The sequence below is a fragment of the Microcebus murinus genome, chromosome 8 (assembly GCF_040939455.1).
Source record: "Microcebus murinus isolate Inina chromosome 8, M.murinus_Inina_mat1.0, whole genome shotgun sequence".
Taxonomy (NCBI): domain Eukaryota; kingdom Metazoa; phylum Chordata; class Mammalia; order Primates; family Cheirogaleidae; genus Microcebus; species Microcebus murinus.
Genome location: NC_134111.1, coordinates 80,784,898 through 80,806,734, shown reverse-complemented (window position 1 = coordinate 80,806,734; position 21,837 = coordinate 80,784,898). Strand labels below are relative to the sequence as shown.

The following is a 21,837-nucleotide window of genomic DNA, read 5'->3' as shown; positions in this document are numbered from 1 at the left end:
TGCACCTGAACTCTGTACAGTTAATACTTTCAGGGACAGTGAGTGGCAGGTTCTTTCTAGAATTCAAATGCTCACATAGCGTGGCTTTTTTTTTTCTTTCAGTGCAGACAGATAAAATAGAAATACCTGTTAACCCAAAACAAATATATTGCCTGAAATTAAAAAAGGCTCCCAGGAGCTAATAAAAAGGAAATTTCTATCATGAAATATACACAACCTCTGGTTATTAAATTATATTCTGTTAACATAGAAGAATGCTCAGCATTACTGCCTACATAAATTAAAGCTGTCTCTCTTTAAATTGCCTTTTTATTTACCATAAGTGTAGTAATCTGCTCAGGCTGCCAAAGCAAAATACCATGGATTGGGTGGCTTAAACAACAGACATTCATTTTCTCAGTCTGTAGGCTAGCAGTCCAGGATCAGGGTGCCAGCATGTCCGTTTCTGGGGAAGCCTCTCTTCCTCACTTGTAGACAGCCTTGCTCACATGACCTCTTCTTTGTGTGCAGGGAGAGAGAGGGAGAGCAAGCTCTCTGGTATCTCTACTTATGAAGGCACTACTCCTTTCATATAGGGCCCCACTCCTAGGACCCCATTTAACCATAATTGCCTCCTTATAGGCCCTATCTCCAAATATAGTCACAGTGGCAGGGAGAGTTCGCACATATGGATTTAGGGGAGACAGAATTCAGTCTATAGCAATAAGCTTGACCATGAGAGAAAACAACAGGTACCTGGATGCTTTTCCACTTTCTCTCTTTCTTTCTTTGACTCATCATTACTAAAAATAGAAATAGTATGAAAAAAAATGAATGTTTCAGTGCCCATTCATCATATAGCCCCTCAAGATAAACACAGACAGCTGGGAGCTCTGACCAAAGTCCGTCTGAGCCAATTGAAAGTCTTTACCAGGCAGCCTGCCCTGCAGTCAGCCATGGAGCAACAGATAGAGGTAAAGGTGACTTGAAGTCTATCAGACATGTACGAGGAATGGAGGGAGATAGGCAGTCAAGATTTTCTTCTATTTATATACAATGACCAGGCCTTAAAAATTGATTCTTTGCCCACCCGAAGGTAATAATATTTAATGTTTGAAGTTAGAGTTTACAAAGCCCTTTTATTATGGGCTCACAAACTTAGTCATGGCCGAGAATATTATTCTCATTTTTCAGATAGGAAGACTGAGGCTCAGGGAAACTGCCACAACAATGAATGGAAGAAAAATCACATCTCCTAATAACTCACAATTGTATTAGCCCAAACTTTATCATTGCTCAAGAGATACTTATCAAATGGAGAAAAATAGCCAAAGGGATCCGTAAGAATTGATGGATATGCATTGGAGAATTCTCTATTGTGAAACAGAGAATGTCACTCATGCCCATTTAAAATTCACAGTTTGTTGGAAAAAATAAGACAATTATACATGTACATTAAGAAAAATAGATGGTAGATAAGAATGGATAATTTTATAATACGCATACTAAAATGCTATAGGAATTTGATAAGGAACATTTTACATGGTGGAAGAGTAGATTTCAAGCATACTAAAGAGGTAGAGCATTTGTAATTTGGGGGCTTTTTCCTGAACACTGTGAAATACCGATATATTTAATTTTATCATGTGAATGAGAAAAACATGTGCCAGTAGACAGGACTGTATGTATGAATTACAAATAGACAAAAAAGTGAATTGTCAAAAAGTCCATGGTAGGTGATAGCCTATTTCTGATTTAACAAACAGAAAGAACTCTAGAAGTGGTAAAAAGACAAAAGGCTAGATATAGTGAAGGTAAGAAAAATACTTCCAGTGTACTATGGACATTGTCTACTGCAGGCTCCTAATTATCAGATGTGTTAAATCAACTGAAGAGTGAGAAGCTAACAGTAATATTGTGAAAGAAATCCTCTACAACTCTCTTCCTCCACAGATAATAGAAATGCCCCTTATTTCAACAGAAACATCCCCTCTGCGCACAGGTATTTACTGGGTGCCTTAGGGCCCAAATGTCTGAGATCGAATTCCTTCTCTACCACTTATGGCTGTGCAACCTTGGGCACAACTTCTCTGGCCTTGGTCTCATGGGGTTGATATAAGGTTCAATTAACTTAATATGTGTAAAATTATAAAGTACCTGGAATGTAATCAGCACTCAAAAATGCTAGCTGCTATTTTTATTACTACCTTCCTCCAGTTTTTCCCCCAGGTTCTGGCAATGATCTTTATAAAATGCAAATTTTCTGTCATCATCACTGAACAAAGACTAAACATCCTAATGTGGCCTATAAGGGTCTATAAGGTCTATAAGGCCTGTAAGATCCCACTCTTCATCTCTCCTTCATCTCTCCAGCTTTAGCAGAATCAGGGCTCTATCGACTTAACAGGATAAAAATCAAAATAGCATAAACTAGATTAATGGAAGGATAAGTCCTGCTTTCTAATGGAATAACAATAAACAGAAATGTTATTTTTATTGTTTAATCAAACATTACCTGTAAGTACAAATTAGTGAAATTAATGAAACAATTAAAAGAATAATATTTGCTAATGGGTATGTAGCACTTACTACCAGTATATTCCAAACATTTGCATACATTATCTCATTTAATCTTACAGCAACAACCCTGCGAACAGTAGTATTCATTTTATTGGCATTTGACAGAAGAGGAAACTGAGGCTCAAAGAGGCTAGGTTGCACATCTGCTGTCACAGAACCAAGAAGTGGCAGAACAGACCTGCCAGACCCCTGCCCGAGCTCCTCCTCAGCACACTCCCTTTTAGTGCCTCCTCGCTGCCAGGCACTGTGCTAAGTGCCTTGTATGTACCAATGCTATTCATACATTCTTATGTCTGTTTCATAAATGAGGAGCTGATACACAAGGAGGCTACAGGTCCTTCCCACTGTCCCAAAACTAGCAGCAGCTGACACAAGATTTGAATTCTAGTCTGTCAAAATCTAAAGGGAGAGTTCTTTGCCACCACCCAGCATCGTTGCTCTGTACATTTTTCCCCAGAGAAACCAGTTTATTTATGTATTTTTTAATTGACACATTGTAATTGTACTTTTAAATGCTACCTTAAATTAGGCCCATGCTACCTGGAAGAGCCTAATGATTCACAAATAGCGATGGATTCCACTTCTAATGTGCATTTCTTTTATTTTATTGCATTTTATTGTATTTATTTTAAAAATATTTAAGTCTGCTATAAAAGATAAGAAAACAAATGGGATGGATGAAACCCCTAATTTGCATTAAATATAGATAAGCGATTAGCAAGTAGTACATGTGTGTTAAACATAGGTACTAAAGATACATGAGGCAACTGGGTACAAAGCGCTCATGATATATGAAATATACAAGAGCCACAAAATATCCCTGATACATAGGAAGTGCTCAATATTCTTGAGGTCTTAATTCAGCCACTGATTGGTGAAACCCATTCCCACATGTACTTTCCTCAAGAAATGCAAATAAAACCCAGAGCTGCTCTGCAGGCTTACTGCGAATCTACAGCTGCCGGCCAGCGTGCTTGCCCCTGCATCTCTCTGAGAGAGCAAGCCTGTGTCGCTGGCCCAGCACCTCCTGTCTGTAGGTCCCCTTTCTACAATGTCATCTCTAGTCCTCATAACCACACCACTGGGGGAAAGCTGAAGTGGTGTGGAAAGAGACAGGAGGTATGAACATTACCTACTCCAGGAATCAGGTAGTATGGCCCTTCCACCTGCTTGCACTACACCCTAAGTGGGTTCCTCCACCCATCTCTTTCCCCTTGCTTCATACACTGCTCTAAATAGCTTCCATAAACCGTGGAGTTCAAGCATCTTAATCTGGTCTGTCAATCTTTCCATTCTATGACCTCTGGGATAGATGGCTTGCAGGCAATATATTGCAGGCTACCGTTGCATCAAAGTAATTTCCCACATGACATCCCTAAAGGGCAATGGAATCGGGAACAGCAGCAAGTGTGAATCCTGAGCAGGAAGTCTGACAAATCTGAGGCTCTCTCTTTGCCACTTCTTTTCCACTCACCTTGCATCAGCCAGGGCTGCTCGTGCCACAGCCCAGGCAGCGACAAATGCCGCTGGAAACCCTGTAATCAGAAAAGGATTGAGAAGGATTATATGTCTTTTAAAATTAACAGTTTTTTTTTTTCTCGTGTTCGCCACACATAAGAATATACTAAGAGCATCTGAGAGAGAAAAACAAACATGAAAAATGTTGATATGTGAACCAAAAAAGTCTACTTAAATTTCATCTTGTCAGTTTGAGAAATGAGTGAGAACACTGATATTTGTTTCTGAAAGTGTGAAGATGAAGCTGGGCCATTTTCATTTGAGGATAGTAGGGTAAAGCCACATTTGGAGGAGACTGAAGTTCCCGGGGCCAGAAGTAGGCAATGGTTGGTGCATTTGACTTTGACTCTCACCACACTGACAGCCACATGCTTTCAAAGAGTGAAGCAACAAGAGGGACTCATGAGAAGCTGAGGGATGCAGCTATTTTAAAAAATTAGAACTTTTCATTTGTAAAAGCAGAAGGCATGGAGAGGCTACATAGAAAGTTATAAAATCAAGAGATTTTGGCCTCTTCTTTTTTGGCTCATATTGGCTCAAGACAGAAGCATTTGCATGCATTAAAAACTTAACAAAGGTCACAAACCACTGAGATGTGTAAAAAAAAAAAAAAAAAGAAAAGAAAAAAAAAACTTAACAAAGGGTGATCAATATGTTAGTTTGATGATATTGAGCATGAGACATTTGTCCTTCATAAATGATAAACACCTTCTATGCTTGCAACATCAAATCCATTATACTGGTCATGAGTCCTCTGCCCTCTTAGTAAAAACTGACTGTTCAGTTCATGTAGTGGATTAGACTCTGACATCACAAAAAAAACCCTCATAAGCCATAACTATTATGGAACACTCCAATACGGAACTGAAACACTTAACAGATGACTTTTCATTATGAGGCCTTTACAAAAGATGTTAAAATAAAGGCTCTATGGATACCATAAGGAAAGCACTTCAGAATTTAGGAAGCACCTTACAAAGAGAGGACAAAAACATTTTAATCTAGAGTAGAACATTTTTTATCAAGCACAATATTAAATTCTTTACCTTTTAAAAAACACATTTGTAATCTTTTAGATATTCCTTCTTAGCAACAAAGTGAAACAAAAAATAGGCTCAGATGAAGAAAATTTTCAGAAAAAGATGAAAATAAATTTATACCCATAATAAAGAATTTCATAATGAAGAATTCAATTTCATAATAAAGAATTCAAGATGGTCACCAAGGAGACCATCTAAATAACTGAATTCAACCTCAGTCTGCCTTTATGATTCCCTTTAATTTTATGATTCTATATTCCAATTTTATTTACTGTTTGTATATAATTATTTTTTTAATTTGCTCCAGTTCTGAGTTCTAGGAAATTTTTGTAAAAACAGATCTACCTAATTCTAGTTATTTCTTAGGTTCTGCCTGCATATTCTCTCTATCCATCTGTCTAACCACTCATGCGTTAAGCATTTATTAAGTGCCTATTTATGTGTGGAGGATTGTTCTAGAAGAGATAAACAATGAACAAATAAATAGACAGTATCTCCATTTTCCTGAAACGTATGCTCTGGTGAAGAAGGAAAAATTAATAAAACAACTTTAATTATCAATTAGTGCTATGAATAAAAAAGAAGAATGACACAATGTAAGGAGAAGGAAGAGTTGCTTCTGAGAGGATGGCTAAGAAAAGCCCGACATACATCCCCCCTTGGCTGTTTTGCTGTCTTACTTATCTTCAGCAGTGTCTGTTCTTGATCAAAATTTCACATTTTATCATTTTTAGATCTGTATCTTCCTTTACAATCTCCTGATCAGACAATTTCCTGAATGATGTTCTATACAATATTGATTAATGGTACTTGAGTTGGCATTATGTTTTAGATGAAAATTATATCAAATATATTATATAGGCATCACATCTTAATGAAATTGCTTTTCTCATCTTCTTAGAAGATTCTTATGCACAAGACTAGCATAGAGACAACCATGGAGGAATAAAAAATGGAAAATCACTTCGGGGCTCCTTAAGAATTTTTGATCACCAATCTTGGTATATAATGTTATTAAATAATTCAGAACACATAAATACAGGAAAATATTTGGAATTTGAATGTTATTTTAAATGTAAATGTTAACTTAAGTAAACTTAATATATAAATTTAAATGTTACTCAATATATGCATTTACTGAAAGTTGAGTTATTTTCATAGGACATGTCAGTAAAAATAAATTTTGTGAAGAACAGGTTCTATAAATTTAAAATTTTGAATATGATACATATAATCAGGACAGGCAAACAGACAAACAGACAAACAAAATAACCTTAAAAAATAAAAAATAACCCAAAGGGTCAGAATGCATGCTTCTTGTATGGGGAACTTTAACGCATATCTCTGTATTTAAACTATATTCATTGCTAAATGGATGATCTATAAAATGAAGATTTCAAGTCATGATGCTTATCTATTTTTTTGTCATTCCAATGCCAAAATTTTTGTTACCATATTAATAAAATTTGTAGAGAAAGATAAGAAACCCATACTTGTGTATTAGCTCACTATTTTGTATTTTGTATTTTCTTTTTCATAGAAAGTTTTGAAAACTAATTTTCCTGGGTTTCAGGAGGACAAACTCCTGACTCTAAGGAATGACAAACTGAATGATAAAGCCCAAATAGAGCTGATGAGGAGGCCTGCACCAGTTAGCTACCAAACCAAAAATTAAATAGAGAAAAAAGAACTTATTACAAGTATGACCAATGATGGAGAAATTTAAAAATATATATATAACTAAAACAAACAAATGTCCACACTCATTGTTCTACCAATGCCTTTACCAACTTCTAGTAATTATGTAGGTGCACAGATATAATTTTGATTTGAAAGTAAAAGGGCCCTAAAATGTATCTTTTTTATTTTTAGTAACTGCTGATCAAAGATAAGAGAAAGCCTTAAAACAGATGAGCTGCCTTCAGAAATAAGACTTTATTTGTGATAATTACTATTTCATAATTAATGAAATGTAACAATAAATTTATCCTTTGTCTTCTTAAACGTTATTAATTAGCTAACAGGAAATTCAATATTCCTTATTCACATTTTAAATGTTGAAAAAATACTAAGGCAAAACAGGCAAAGAAATATTCTTATTTTAGAGGGGAAAGAAAACCTTCAAATTTCATCTTGAGCTACATAGCAAATTTTTTTTTATGCTGAGCACCTCATAACTTAAATATTAAAATAGAAATTGAGATCTGCAATTGTTCATCTTCAGACTCTTTTCAATTTTAACTACATGTAAGTTTTAATTCCTCTTAATTTTTTTTTTTTTTTGAGACAGGTTCTCACTATCTTGCCCTGGGTAGAAAGCAATAGTATTATCGAGCTCACTGTAGCCTCAAACTCCTAGGCTTAAGTGATCCCCCTGCCTCAGCCTGGGAGTGGCTGGGACTATAGGTGCACACCATAACATCCAGCTGATCTTTCTATTTTGAGTAGAGATGGAGTCTCGCTCTTCCTCAGGCTGGTCTCAAACTCCTGAGCCCAAGGGATCCTCCTGCTTCAACCTCCCAGAGTGCTGGGACTACAGGCATGAGCCACCTCGCCCTGCCTTCCTCTTAAATTTTAACAAGCAATTTATTTTCTCTGTGTCATGTTGAGTTAGTGCCTAATGCAGTAATCACTCTAGTACTGATAAGTCATTTCTGGTATGTGAGCTCAATATCTTTTTTTTTTTATAAATTACTTATGCCAAAAGTAATTTGAATGATTTCCTTCTAAAAGACATGGTAAGTCCACATAATTAGTCTGTAATTTGCAGTTGTTAAATGCAGTCAAGACAGTCCTATAAATTCCTTTCTAACATTCTCATCATATGACCTAGAAATACAAATCAAAGATATGTCATTATAGCTTAGAAATTCAAAAATAACAATTGTTAATTTGAAATTATTGATAAAGCAGAACACTGACATATGACATGAACATAGCAGTTCTAAATGTGTCTGGCTAACAAAGTGTTCTCTTATCTTTCCTGCAAAGAATCCTGTCAAGAACCTGGCCTAAGAACACTAACTATAAATTCAACTTGAAAAGTGTATTACTAAGTGAAGTATCCCAAGAATGGAAAAACAAGCACCAGATATATTCTCCAGCAAACTGGTATTAACTGAGTAGCACCTAAGTGGACACATAGGTGCTACAGTAATAGGGTATTGGGCAGGTGGGAGGGGGGAGGGGGCGGGTATATACATACATAACGAGTGATATGCGCACCATCTGAGGGATGGTCATGCTGGAGACTCAGACTTGTGGGGGGAGGGGGGGAAGGGCATTTATTGAAACCTCAAAATCTGTACCCCCATAATATGCCAAAATAAAATAAAAAAAAATAAACACACTTCAAATCTGAAAAAAAAAAAGAAAAGTGTGTTACTGCTAGGAGGATTAGAGACTCGATCTTAATAATTTTCATCTAAAAATAGAACAATGAAAGAAAAAGAGGGGAAAATAATGATAAGAGGGATTATTTCAGGAAAATGGCTGCAGGAATGCTCATGATGGACATGACAGAAAGTCCTCAAAGCTTACAAGGAAAGGTAATGCTTTACCCCAGCCTATCAAGATGAAGCCCCACAGGTATTTCGTGTCCGAAAAAAAAGCCACAAAGATTAGACTATGCAGGTAGAGACCTTCCACCAGGATCCAATAGTAGTTTGTAGCCAAGAAGTAAATAAACATCACAACAGCAATCTTGCACCCGATCTGTTACAAATAAACCAGAATTGCATCATGTTAGAACTCTTCACTGTACTGGATGCCAACATTAGACCATTAAAAATCAATTCTTCAGGTTGTTGGGTTTTTTTATATATAGTCTAAAATTTCTCCTGTACATAGAATGGCCAAGACTGTTGAGAGACCAGAACAAAGTTATCTAATATAGTGTTTTTTAAGACTATAATTTGATTCTATTTTTAAATAAGTTTTTTTCTCTTAGAAGTTACAAAAAATCACTTTCTTAATTCTTTCTCTTTATATAAATAACATATGATCATCAGAGAAAATTAGGAAAGTATAGAAAAGCACAAAGAAGAAAATATTACCCATATTCTACCATGAATTTATGTTATTGTGGTCTTTTTTATGCAGCTATTGCTGTAAAACAAACTTCTCTAAAAGTTAGTGACTTAAAACAATAAACATTTAACATGTCTTATAAATCTAGGGATTAGCTAGATGGTTTGCTGATCTGGGCTCAGTGCATCTTGACCAGCCTCACGCATAGAAGTCTACTCTCAACACCATCACTTCCACTTCTTTCTATTGGGTAAAGCAAGTCATAAAGCCAGTCCAGAATCAGAATTAGCAGGGAATACAAAGTTACAGGGCAAAGGCACTGACACAGGGTGTTAATTTGTACCATCAAGACAATAAATCCACTATATCTAATTTCCAGATATACTGCTTCAATGATCTAATTAACTGAATAATTGGGTGACTCTATTTACTAACTAACACCAAGACATTTAAGAGCAGAATCAAATACCACAAAATTTTATATTGTAACAAGGCTTTGAGTCTACAATAAAGGAACTAAATATTGTGGGGTTTTAAATATCAAGTTTCTGGTTTTACTGACGGGTTTTTACTTTTGAAAGTGGTAAGCCATGACAGTTTCTATGGTCCATATATCAAATGCCATTCCCGTCATGTGTTTTTGGCAGTTTCCATTCCAGAATGTTCTTGAGGAAAGAACCCAAGCACTTTTAATCATCTAAAGTGATGAGTGCTTAGACATGACAGAACATAATTGAGGGAACAATCATGACTATACAAATTGGTAGTCTATTTTAGTTCATAGATAAAGTAAGCAAAAACAAGTTAATGTACATTTAGTACACTGTAAAATTTTACTTATTTGTAAAGTTATAAAAATCAGTAACAAGAGAAAATGGTGAAAACACTTACATATTGTGATTTGTCTATAGTAGGTGCTTCAAAGGAATTTTGTAGGTCATCCTGCATTATCAGGGACTGCAGCTCCTTTACCCCTATGTGAGCATGGACCACTCTGTCTTTGACAAAGATGCTTGTAGCTCTCAGCATGAAAGATACAAATAAGTGCATGTGGATATAGTTCCTAGTGCAATGCAATCGTCTAAGGAGAGAAACATCATTCAGTATTTAGATCTGCATAAAAGGAAATGGGGAAAGACACCCAGTATCCACTACTACCACTACTGGCCAGCCTACCCTCTCCCCAGGGATTGGTTCCAGGACCCCACATGGATACCAAAATCTGAAGATTCTCAAGCTTCTTATATAAAATAGTGTAGCATTTGCATATAAGCTATACATATGATCTCATATACTTTAAATCATCTCTAAATTACTCATTATGCCTAATACAATGTGAATGCTATATATTAATAAATTCTTATGCTGTATTGTTTAGAGAATAATGATAAGCAAATAAAGTCCGTACATGTTTAGTGCAGATACAGACACCCACTTTTTGTCCCAAATATTTTTGATCTGCAGCTGGTTGAATCTGGAGATGCAGAACCTTCAGATACAGAGGGCCAACTATATTGGTTGATCAAAGTTTTTTATTGATTCAGATTAAGCTGAATGGAATTGGACACAAGTTTAAGTATATAAAAAAATCACAACAAAAGCAATAAATACTGTTTCTTTATGTGCTGACATCAGATAATTTTGAAAATTATTTAAGATGATTTTTTTTTGTCCAATGAAGGCAAAATCATCTGGGAAAAGTGAAATAAGTCATTACATCCTGAAAGAAAATGTTTGTAGCTCATTCAACTCTACGTTGTACCATTTTGCAAACAAATATACTACAATGCAAACCTATTGGCTTAAAAGTTTAATACTGCTTTGATGCTTTTTTAAAAAATTATTATGTGGTTAATGGGTACAAAAATATAGTTAGATAGATAGAATGAATAATATTTGATAGCACAACAAAGTGACTATAATCAACAATAAGGTAGGGTATATTTTTAAATAACTAAAAGATGCTTTAAGTTTTTAAATGAAAAAAACCCTGAATTTGTCATTAAAAAATGAACTCTCAAAAAATATAATAACATTAAGCTGTATTCAAAAACTTACATTTGGGAAAAATATTTGGAGGCACAGATTGTGAGACCTCTATGTCTTTTTTGAATAGGAAACAACTCGTCCCTTCAGCCAGAAGGGACGGGGAGTCACTCACCTGAAGTAACCAATGATTAGAATAGCCACAGCCAAGGAACCAAAGGAAACAGAGTAGCCAACAGTGTACATTACAGAGAGACGTTCAAAGAATTCTTGCTGTAGGGGAAGAGTCACATATGTTTTAGAACTATTTCACCAGGAAACTTTTTTGAGCTTTTTTGAGTAATTTACATGTAATAAAATGTACAGATCTTACATGAACATTCTGATGTGTCTTGACAAACTAAGTTCATTTGTGCCCCTTGTTAGTCCAAAAACCACCCACCATCCACCCCCAGGTAACCACTGTTCCAATTTCTATCATCATGGATTAGTTTTCTCTGTTCACATACTTTATATACTTCTTGCCTGTTCTTAGATATCTTACAATTATATAGTATAGTAAAAGCTCCTTTTGTCAACATACTGTCCTTGATACTCATCCATATTGTTACATGTATAAATGGTTTGTTCCTGTTTAATTTTTGTTTTATTTTAAAATAATTATAGAATCACAAGAAGTGGAAAATGTAGTAAGAAAAGATCCCATGTACCCTTCACCCAGTATCCTCCAGTGCTTACATCTTACATAATTTTACTAAAATATTAAAACCAGGAGTTTGATATCAGTGCAATGTGAGTACTTACAGTTCTATGCCATTTTATCATACATGCACATTTATGTAATGATCGCTGTAACCAAGATACCGAACTATTTCACCAGCACAGAGTGCTCCCTTGTGCTGTTCCTTTGCATTGCCACCTCCCTTACTCCTCCCACCATCCCAAGCACCTGGCAACTATTAATCTGTTTTCCACCTCTATTATAATTTTTTCATTTCATAAATGTTATATAAGTGAAATTACATAGTATGGGACTGTTTAAGATTGGCCTTTTTCACTCAGAGTAATACTCTTAGGATCCATCCAAGTTGTTACACATGTCAATAATTTGTTCTTTTTGTTGCTAAATAGTATTCCATAGTACATACATAACCAATGTATCTGTGAGGGAGAAATAAAGGCTGTCCCAGGCAAGCAATCACTGATGGAATCTGTGAAGACCAGACCTGTTCTGCAGGAAGTACTCAGACCTGCACTACACACTGAAAAGCGCAACAGACACCCACCAAATCAAAAACACTCAAGAGTTAAAGCCCAGAACCTAGATTCCACAATAGCTCAAGACAAACAATATGGCTCAAATAAAACAATAAGAACTTACCCAACAATATGAACAGAAATCTACCCTGAACATTAATCCTCTCAATAAATGCGAATGTCTTGAATTGTCCTTTGAAGAGACATAGACTGACTGAGTAGATAAAACATTATAAGCCAGTATCCGCTATCTCTAGGAAATGCATCTAACCCATAAAGACACTTTCAGACTCAAGGTCAAGGGTTGGAGAACAAAGTTTCAGTCAAATGAAAACCAAAAGAGAGTGGGAGTAGCAATTCTGATTTCAGGCAGCATAAGTTTTAAAATAGCAAAAGTAAAGAAAGACAAAGATGGTCACTATATAATGGTGAAAGGAAAAATCCAACAAGAAGATTAACAATTCTTAATATCTATGCACCCAACACAGGAGCACCATTGTGAATGATCCTTTAAATGTGCTGTTGATTCAGTTTGTTAGTATTTTGTTGAAGATTTTTGTATTTATGTTTATCAGGGATATTCAGGCCATTGTGTTTTCTTTAAGCAAAGAAAGATAAAGATAAAATCTATTTTAATCTATTTTATTATTTTAATCTAAAGATAAAATAAATATAGCAATAAATATGCCTAGATATATAGTTTTTCTTTTTAGTCTTTCATTTTTATCCATATATTTGCCTATTTTGGTACTCCTCATTCCTTCCTGCCAATCCTTGCTTCCATGTGGAATACCCCAATTGCAATCACGGCAAAAGCAAAAATTTTAAAATGGGATTTGATTAAACTAAAAAGTTTCTGCACAGCTAAGGAAACAATCAACAGAGCAAATAGACAACCTACAGAATGGGAGAAAATATTCTCAAGCTACACATCCAATAAAGGACTAATAACCAGAATTTACAAGGAACTCAAGCAAATCAGCAAGAAAAAAACAAACAACCCTATTAAAAAGTGGGTAAAAGACATGAAGAGGACTTCTCAAGAGAGGAAGGACAAATGGCCAATAAACATATGAAAAATGCTCAACGTCACTAATCACTGGTTAGAATGGCATTTATCAAAAAGCTGCCGTGGATACAGAGAGAGAGGAATGCTTATACACTCTTGGTGGGACTACAAATTAGTACAATCTCTATGGAAAACACTATGGAGAGTCCTCAAAGAACTAAAAGTAGATGTAGCATTGGATCCAGGAATCCCACTATTGGATATTTACCCATAGGAAAAAAAGACTTTTCATCAAAAAGACACCTGTTCTCAAATGTTTATAGCAGCACAATTCACAATTGCAAAGGTATGGACTCAAGATGTCAATTCATGCCCATCAATTCATGAGTGGATTAATAAAATGTGGTATATGTATACTTGGAGTACTACTCAGCCATAAAAAAGATGAATTAATACATTTTGCAACAATCTGCATGGAACTGGAGACCATTTTCCTAAGTGAAGCATCTCAAGAGTGGAAAAGCAAACATCACATGAACTCACTATTTAATTGGAACTAATCAATGAGCACATGTGCACAGAGGGAAGTAAAACTCAGTGGAAATCAACCAAGGGGGAGGCAGGTGGAGGGGAGGGGCAACTAAAGGGTTTTGTGAACACTATTTGGATCACATTCTCTTTCTCTTTACCTCTAATTTCACATGTTAGACAGTTATATATTGTCTCACATGTCTCAAATGGTTCAGTTTTATAATTCATTTTACTCTCTTAGTGCTTCAATTGAGTAATTCTATTGATCTTTCTTCAAGCTTATTAACTCTTTATCATGCTATGTTCCATCTGCTGTTGAGGCTATCAGATGAATTCTTCATTTTTATATTGTAGTTTTCAGTTCTAGGACTTCCTTTTGGTTTCTTTTTAAAATTTTCATTTCTCTGCTGATTTTTCCATCTGTTTCATGCATCTTTTTCACTAAATCAACTAACAAATTTTAGTGGTTATTATTAACACATCATCTGCAAAGTCCAACATCTGAATCATCTCTTCTTCTACTCTTATTTTTAATCTTGATTTTGGGTCCCTGTGTTGTAATTTTTTATTATGCTATAGGCATTGTCAGTAAAAGAATGCATTATATTACTGCCCCCCCCCCCAAAAAAAAAACAGCAGGCCTCTTCTCCGTCAGACTGCTTGGGTAGGGAGGCTGAATTACTCCATCATTAAAGTAGGGCTAGGATTTGTTCTAATTTTTCTTTGATGTTTGGATTCTTTTTATCCTGTGTTTAGGTTTTGAGAATGGAGTATGAAGGCTTTTCCTTCAGCAAACGTTGAGATCTGAAAAGCAGCAGCCGCCAGGAGCCATTATATGGGTTTTAGTTCACCTGGCAGGTCTAAAGCCACAGAAGAACTATACCCTTTTGAATTATCCATCTTCTTTTTTTAGTTGCTGGGCACTTCACTTTGCTGTCTAGCTCTTCCTCAGTCCTTCTGCATCTCAGGAGATTTGAACTTAGCCTGTTGTTCTGCCACAGTCTTCAACTAGCAACTGCCTTGCTTTAGATGAAGGCTCCATGTGCCTAGGAGAGATCTTTCTCAGCTCTCCTTTGCCAGGTGGCTGCCTTGCTCTCAATGGGACCTCTGCATCTCTAAGGGGATTTCTCTTGGCTTCCCTGCTCTTCCCCTGGCCAAGGGGATGCAGCGGTCATGCACTTAGTGAGGGCCCCACGGGCCTCAGGCCTCGAGTGATGTCTGTCAGCTCCTCAGTTCTGATCCATGCCTTATGCAAACTGTTGCTTTTCACTCTGTGAGAGCCCTATGCGCATCTGGAGGGATTTTCTTAGCACTCCCAGCACCTCCAGCCTTTGGCATGCTGCCTCCATTCATTTGGTGAAGGCCCCATGGGAAAGGACTGGCTGATGACAATAGCTCACTGTGACTAGGGCTCACTCCTTGGAGTTCTAAGCCCTATGCCAGCCCTTGTCTGCTAAAAGTTGGTTGAAAATCTTGACTCTTCTTTTTATTCCCTTCTATGATCTGGTCGCTCTCCTTCTACTGTGGTCCTAGGGATAAATGCAGCCATGGGTCTCTTCTCTCACAGGAAAGGCTTGCCCATTTCTGGAATTTAGTTCATGTAGATTTCTTGGCATCCTCAGCTCACTGATGGATTTTCACAAATTACTGGTTTTGCATCTTACCCAACTTATTCTTATTGTTCCAACTACCCACATTCTGACTGGAAACAGAAGATATTGTCTCTTGTTCCTTTTTTTAAAATGTCATTTACTACATGTTATTTTCTGTTGATAAAATATTAAAATTTTTTATAGAAAATATTTGGATAATGTATAAAATATAACAGAAAAAGGAAAAAAAAACTCCCACATTCTCACCACCACCAACAACAAAAAAAACAGTTAGTACTTCATGTGTTTCTTTTCATTCTATTTCTATGCATCACTTCCTATTGTTTTAATCATCTTCGTTCTTGATTTATACACAAGTTTATTCCTGAATTTTTTTCAGTTAATTGTATGACAAAAAAATTTCCCAAAGCAGCAAACTCTTAGCTTATTTAACCAGCTCTTCATTGGAAATTTAAATTCTTTGAAATTATTTGTTCAATAAACATTTTTTCCATTCAGTTCTCCCATTCCAAATCCTTATGCTTGATCTTAGAAGTAAAATTATAAGATCAAAGGATATGACCCCTTTGAGGTTTTTTAATATATATTGCTAAATTGGTTTCCCAAAGTGCATCTAGCCTTTAGACATGAGATATAGTATATGGTAATTTATACAGTATGCTACTGTCTTAACTATCATATACTAAAAACTTTAATAACCTTGTAAACTATCACTAGATTTCCTTCTCTTATTTTTATTGAAATAATTACCTCATTTTGCCAAGCCAATGATATGGAAATTATTTAAAGACAAAAATAATCTGTGCTCAAAAATATCTAAGTCTTATATTCCCAATAGAGATGTGTCATTTATTCTAAATACACATATCTTTAGTTTTTTGCTTTTCCATCCTTATAAAAAAGTTTCACTATAACCATTAATAATTTATATCTCATAAATAATATAATTTCTCCCTACAGTATATCAAAACTTCAGGAGATATCTAGTCTTCTTATTAGAAGATATCTAGTTTTCTTGAGTTTTCCCAAATTATTGCTTAAAGGTTTTAAACAATAGAAAGCGCATTTTGTATTTTTGATTAAAGTGATAAAGTTAAATTATTTATGCTAACTCAAATTTTTAATTAACTTTTAAATAATTTTATATGAAGTAATACATATCTTTGGTATATTAACCATCTTTTGGTTATTTTGATTCTTAGAATATACAGTAATCACAAAGAATGGTTATAAAATAGAGTTCAGTATAAATAAAACCATAATTTAATTTAATGGTCATTTAACAACTGTGAAAAACTTGTATTTCTCATAATTTAATGCAAAAATAAAAATATAGAGCACACTAAAATATCAGTGAATGCTTATTTTTGTCAATGAGACTGAAATTATTAATATTTTGAAGCATTTTATATTAACTTAGTGTTGGCATTAGTGAGTTAGAAAGTATATGACAATCTCCTCATATTGACTAATTTTATCCAAGAAGCTTTCAATGATAAAACACAAAACTGAAGGTCTTTCAGCAAATTACTCATTAGAAGGGGTAGTGCTTTGTGTTACAAAAGAAGAACTTGAAAAAGGAAGTTCTGACTATTCATGCAAAATTGAACAAAGAAATCTTTAACTCACCACTTCTCCCTCTCTACTTCCCCACAAAAAATCACCAGGCATAAAGACAAATGTCTATTTTGGGGAGAGTTTATGTAGGATGGACTGTTCTCATAAAAATCATTTATATACCAATTTATCATATTCACTAAGCATCATATATCATCATGCATTTTTGCTCATGAGGTCTCAGTGAAGTGACTTTAAGCACAACTTTGAAAATACCATATACAACTTTAAAAATAACTCTCTAGAATTTCTCGAAGTTTACATATGATTGCTATGCTTGAAACAGTGCTGATGTGAAATCAGGACGTCAGGGCTCTGCTTTAAACCCTGTCATCAGCGAGTGATGTCATTCTGACCAACACTTAAATCTCTGGTTCTCAGTTGACTCATATCTGTGAAATTAAGGTATTGTGCCGGAAATTTTATAAGATGCCCTCTGCTCCTCTTTAATCCTACAACTCTAATCTTTCATATCCTAATGTAATCACCTGCTGGCAAATCTTATGAGATGGAAAATGCACCTGTGAAGTGCAGGGGTCCTTCAGGATTATAGAGATTAGATGTAACCATTCTAGGTAACTAAGAAGAAATTGTGACTCATGTTGCTGACTACCTGTTGGGATTTTTAGACATAATATAATATGGCATAATATAATGTAATAAAAACATAACATAATGTACTATAATAAATACACATACAGATATAAGTATATATGCATGCATTAATATCTCAGCCAGGTAACTCTAGCCTAAGGAAATTACCAGAATGTTTCATATGCATCTGAAAAGATCCCAACATTGCTTTTATCTTTTATGATCCTCGTGTCATAGAATAAAAGGGTTTATATACATATATAATAATAATTAGCAATCGAGACTTGCATAGAAATATTATTCTACTTTCCCTTAGGGTTCACAAATACAAAAATTCCATTACCTTTCCTATGCTGATATCTGGCTGCAGAAAGTGAAGGCACTCTGAGTAATTGGCCCATGTTTTATTTAAGCTGTGCATATAATCCCATGTTCCATTGGGGTTACAGTGTCGGAAAGCAACTCCTGTAAAGACATGAAAGACTCTGAGATTACACAGTTCATTTACAGCCTATAACAAAGACAAATAAATAAATTTGTTTCAAATTAATCATTTCAGAAAAATTCAATACCTTTATGATTGAAGTCATAAATGTAAGGGGGACATGGGACAGCCGATATTTTCCCTACTGTTCCTCTGGGCCAACAAATGAGTCCATCCCATTCTGGGAAACAATTACCTTCTGATGAGGAAAAACAAGTTTAAAGCAAATAAACAAAAATCAAGCAGAGAACAGATGCATTCAAAATACAAAATTTCAACTCACTGCCTGTGGCGAAATATAAAACAAACTGGTAGTTTTGGAAACTAGAATAGGATAGATATGATGCAAATGTTACAAAATTCATCTTCCTGACCTCATCAAGGGCTCATTAATAGCAGCATTTGATTTGTATACATTAAAAATATTCAAATTATTTCAGTATACTAGTTATAGCAGTTATAGTAATTAATGTATAAGAAACATTGGAAGTCATTGTGAACAAATTCTGTAATAAAGTTCTTCCAACTACCACAGCTGCAGCTACATTTTTATCCTAGATTTTTAAAATTGCTGTTAAAGAACATGATACACAAGGCTGGGCGCGGTGGCTCACGCCTGTAATCCTAGCATTCTGGGAGGCCGAGGTAGGCTGATCATTTGAGCTCAGGAGTTCGAGAACAGCCTGGGCAAGAGCAAGACCTCATCTTTACCAAAAACAGAAAGAAAGTAGTTGCACAACTAAAAATATATAGAAATAATTAGCCAGGCATAGTGGCATGTGCCTGTAGTCCCAGCTACTCAGGAGGCTGATGCAGGAGGATCACTTGAGCCCAAGAGTTTGAGTTTGCTGTGAACTAGGCTGACGCCACGGTACACTAGCCCGGGCAACAGAGTGAGAAAAAAAAAAAAAAAAAAAAAAGAACACGATACACAAAACATTGCACTTCACAGGTAAGGTTCAAGATTCAGCTTTACCTTTTTAGCAGTAATTTTAATAATTACTTTGAGTTTAAAACTCATCTCAAAAAAAAGAAAATTCTCCTAAGCTCTACTCCCCTCAAGATGAGCCCAGAACCCCGTCACTTCTCACAACCTCCCCTGCCACCAGGACACTCCAAGTCACCCCATCCGCAGCCTGAATGAGAGCAGCAATCTCCAACAGTCTTCCTGATTCCATTCTTGCCTTCTGCGGGGCAGTTCTCTGGGTGACACGGGAGAGACCCAGTTCTCCTGCCCCTTTTGCTTATGTTACAGTTCTCAAGAATAACCATAGAATAATTCGGAAACAAAGCATCCTGAGGTAGAGGGGGAACTGCCTGGAGCAGCCCCGGCTTTGTTGCTGCCCCCTCCCCCCTCAGAAACAGTATACCTTCCAACACTTTAGCCCAGTGCATCGCGTCTTCCCTGAGGTATAGAACCTCGGGTGGGCTGTTTTCTGGGCCACCAACCCCACGCCCCCACGCCCGGCCCCTCCAACCCCGAGCCCCCAGCAGTAGGCAAGTGGGACATGCACAGTGGAGACGCCGTCTACTTTGGGCAGCTTTCCTGAGCCTCGAGAGACCTGCGCCCAGTGACTCCCAGGCTTCTGTTGTCCCTTGCTGCCTGTCTGTAAGGAATAAACCTGCTTCATGTAACTTGCTGTGAGCATAGGTGTTCTGCTTCGCCACACTCAGGACAAGTTGGTAACGAGTGCACACTGAACCTTCTTCACACTCTCCTTTCCTTTATTCTTGACACAAGAGCCTAAAATCTTCCAACAGCACCCCATCTCAAAAAGCCTACATTTCTACAATGTCTGAGAGCCCTATAGGATCTGCCCTCTCTCCCAGCTCGTCTCACTTGCCTTGTCTCCGTCTCTGTCCCTAACTCACTGCGCAGGCCCAGTTCACTCTTCCCGGACTTGGATGCCATGCCCCTGCCAGCCTCAAGGCTTTTTCTCTTACCTCCTTCAGATTTGTGCTCAAATGTCAACTTCCGAGTAAATGCTTCCCATTTAAAAGTGCATCCCGAAGCACTCCCTAATCCCTCTTCCTGCTATATTTTCCCCTGAGTTCTCATCACCTTCTAATATTAAATCTTATTTTATTATTGCTTTCTCAAGCCACAGGATTTAAGAAACCTCAGGGTGGGGATCTTTTGTCTATTTTGTCTCATGCTTTGGCGTGTTCCTGGAACAGCGCCTGGTAGGGGCTTAAAAGATATTCAATGTCAATACTCCATGCCCTTCAGGACTACTTTCCATTAGTGATGAACTGAATGTCAGGGAAGACAGCCTGTCAGCCAAGTTATACCCCAGCTTCCAAAAAGAAGATGCCTTCAGTGAATGCTGCATTAGTTTTCTATTGCTACTATAACATATTACCACAAACTTAGCAGGTTAAAGTAACACAAATTTATCCTCTCACTATTTCTATAGGTCGGAAATCTGGTTGGCTCAGCCGTACTTCTGCTTAGAGACCACAAGGCCAAAGTCAAAGGCTGGGCATAGCTGCATTCCTTTCCGGAGACTGTAGGGTAGACTCCATCTTCTTGCACGTTCCGGCTGATGGCAGGATTCAGTTCCTTGCAGTTGTGGAACTGAGATCAGTGTTTCCTTGCTGGCTATCAGCTGAGGGCTGTTCCCAACTTTTAGAAGCTGCTTGCATTCCTTAGCTCGTGCCCCAACCTTCCATCTTCGAAGTCAGCAAGTCAAGTGGAGTCCTTGCATTTTGAATCTCTCCTCCATTCTCCTTTTCTGTCCCAACTTTGACTGATTCCACCTTCCTCTTCCATTTTTAAGAACCACCCAGATAATCCAGAATAATCTCCCCATTTTAAGGTCCATAACTTTAATTTCATCTGCAAAATCACTTTTGCCACATAACATAGCATACAGAGGCATAACACCAGGTATTAGGGCGTGGACATCTTTGGAGGGCCATTTTTCTGCCACTACAAGTACTGGCCATTATAACTCTTTCAATTTTTTAGTTACCAGTTACATGAACTGTAGCTGAGTATTTTTGTTCTAGCTAATGTTCATATTGTCACGTTGTTTGCTCAGTTTTGAATAGTCAACATAATAGAACCTCACACAAACACTGATTTCCACAGAAAAGAATTCAGCATAAACTTGAAATTAATTTCTTAGTATCCACCATATCACACTGACACAAATACTTGATTTGCTTCATGGACCACTGAAGCAATAAGAGAAAATGTCTTTCCTCGCCCACTCTTTTCTTGTAGAAGAGAACATTTTCTCAGAAGCAGCCTCTCTTTGCTCATACAATAAAAGCCTGTGCTGTACATATCACAAGCAATGCAGGGACCCATCACATTGTGCTTCTGGTGGACGGCTCAACTTGCCTCTCTTCCCACCATTAACTGCTTTTTGTTTGTTTTCCTTCTGGTTTATACAGAGTGGGATGACTCAATCTCTCCCATTGCATTCGGTCAGGGGACCGCAGCCTTCCATTTACTTTGTCATTAACAAGTCACATGCCTTTATACACCTGAACTGTCTAATCAATATGTGCCTGATATCTGTTGTACAAGCCACATAAATTGGACCTGGAGACACATTCTTGTTTTCCTGTTAATAGTCCCTCTAAAATGTA

At 36.5% G+C, this 21,837-nt stretch overlaps 1 protein-coding gene across 1 annotated transcript in view; it reads right to left on the bottom strand.

Annotated features, from left to right (window-relative positions):
• The window catches only part of PTH2R (parathyroid hormone 2 receptor), an 80,764-nt gene that overhangs the window by 34,215 nt on the left and 24,712 nt on the right, over positions 1–21,837 (bottom strand). Inside the window, exons 3-8 of the mRNA XM_012752107.2 lie at positions 18,326–18,436; positions 18,097–18,218; positions 11,308–11,405; positions 10,038–10,227; positions 8,678–8,831; positions 4,034–4,094 (exon numbers count right to left, since the gene is read on the bottom strand). Of these exons, the coding sequence (XP_012607561.2) occupies positions 4,034–4,094; positions 8,678–8,831; positions 10,038–10,227; positions 11,308–11,405; positions 18,097–18,218; positions 18,326–18,436 (736 nt within the window). The remainder of the gene's footprint in view (positions 1–4,033; positions 4,095–8,677; positions 8,832–10,037; positions 10,228–11,307; positions 11,406–18,096; positions 18,219–18,325; positions 18,437–21,837) is intronic.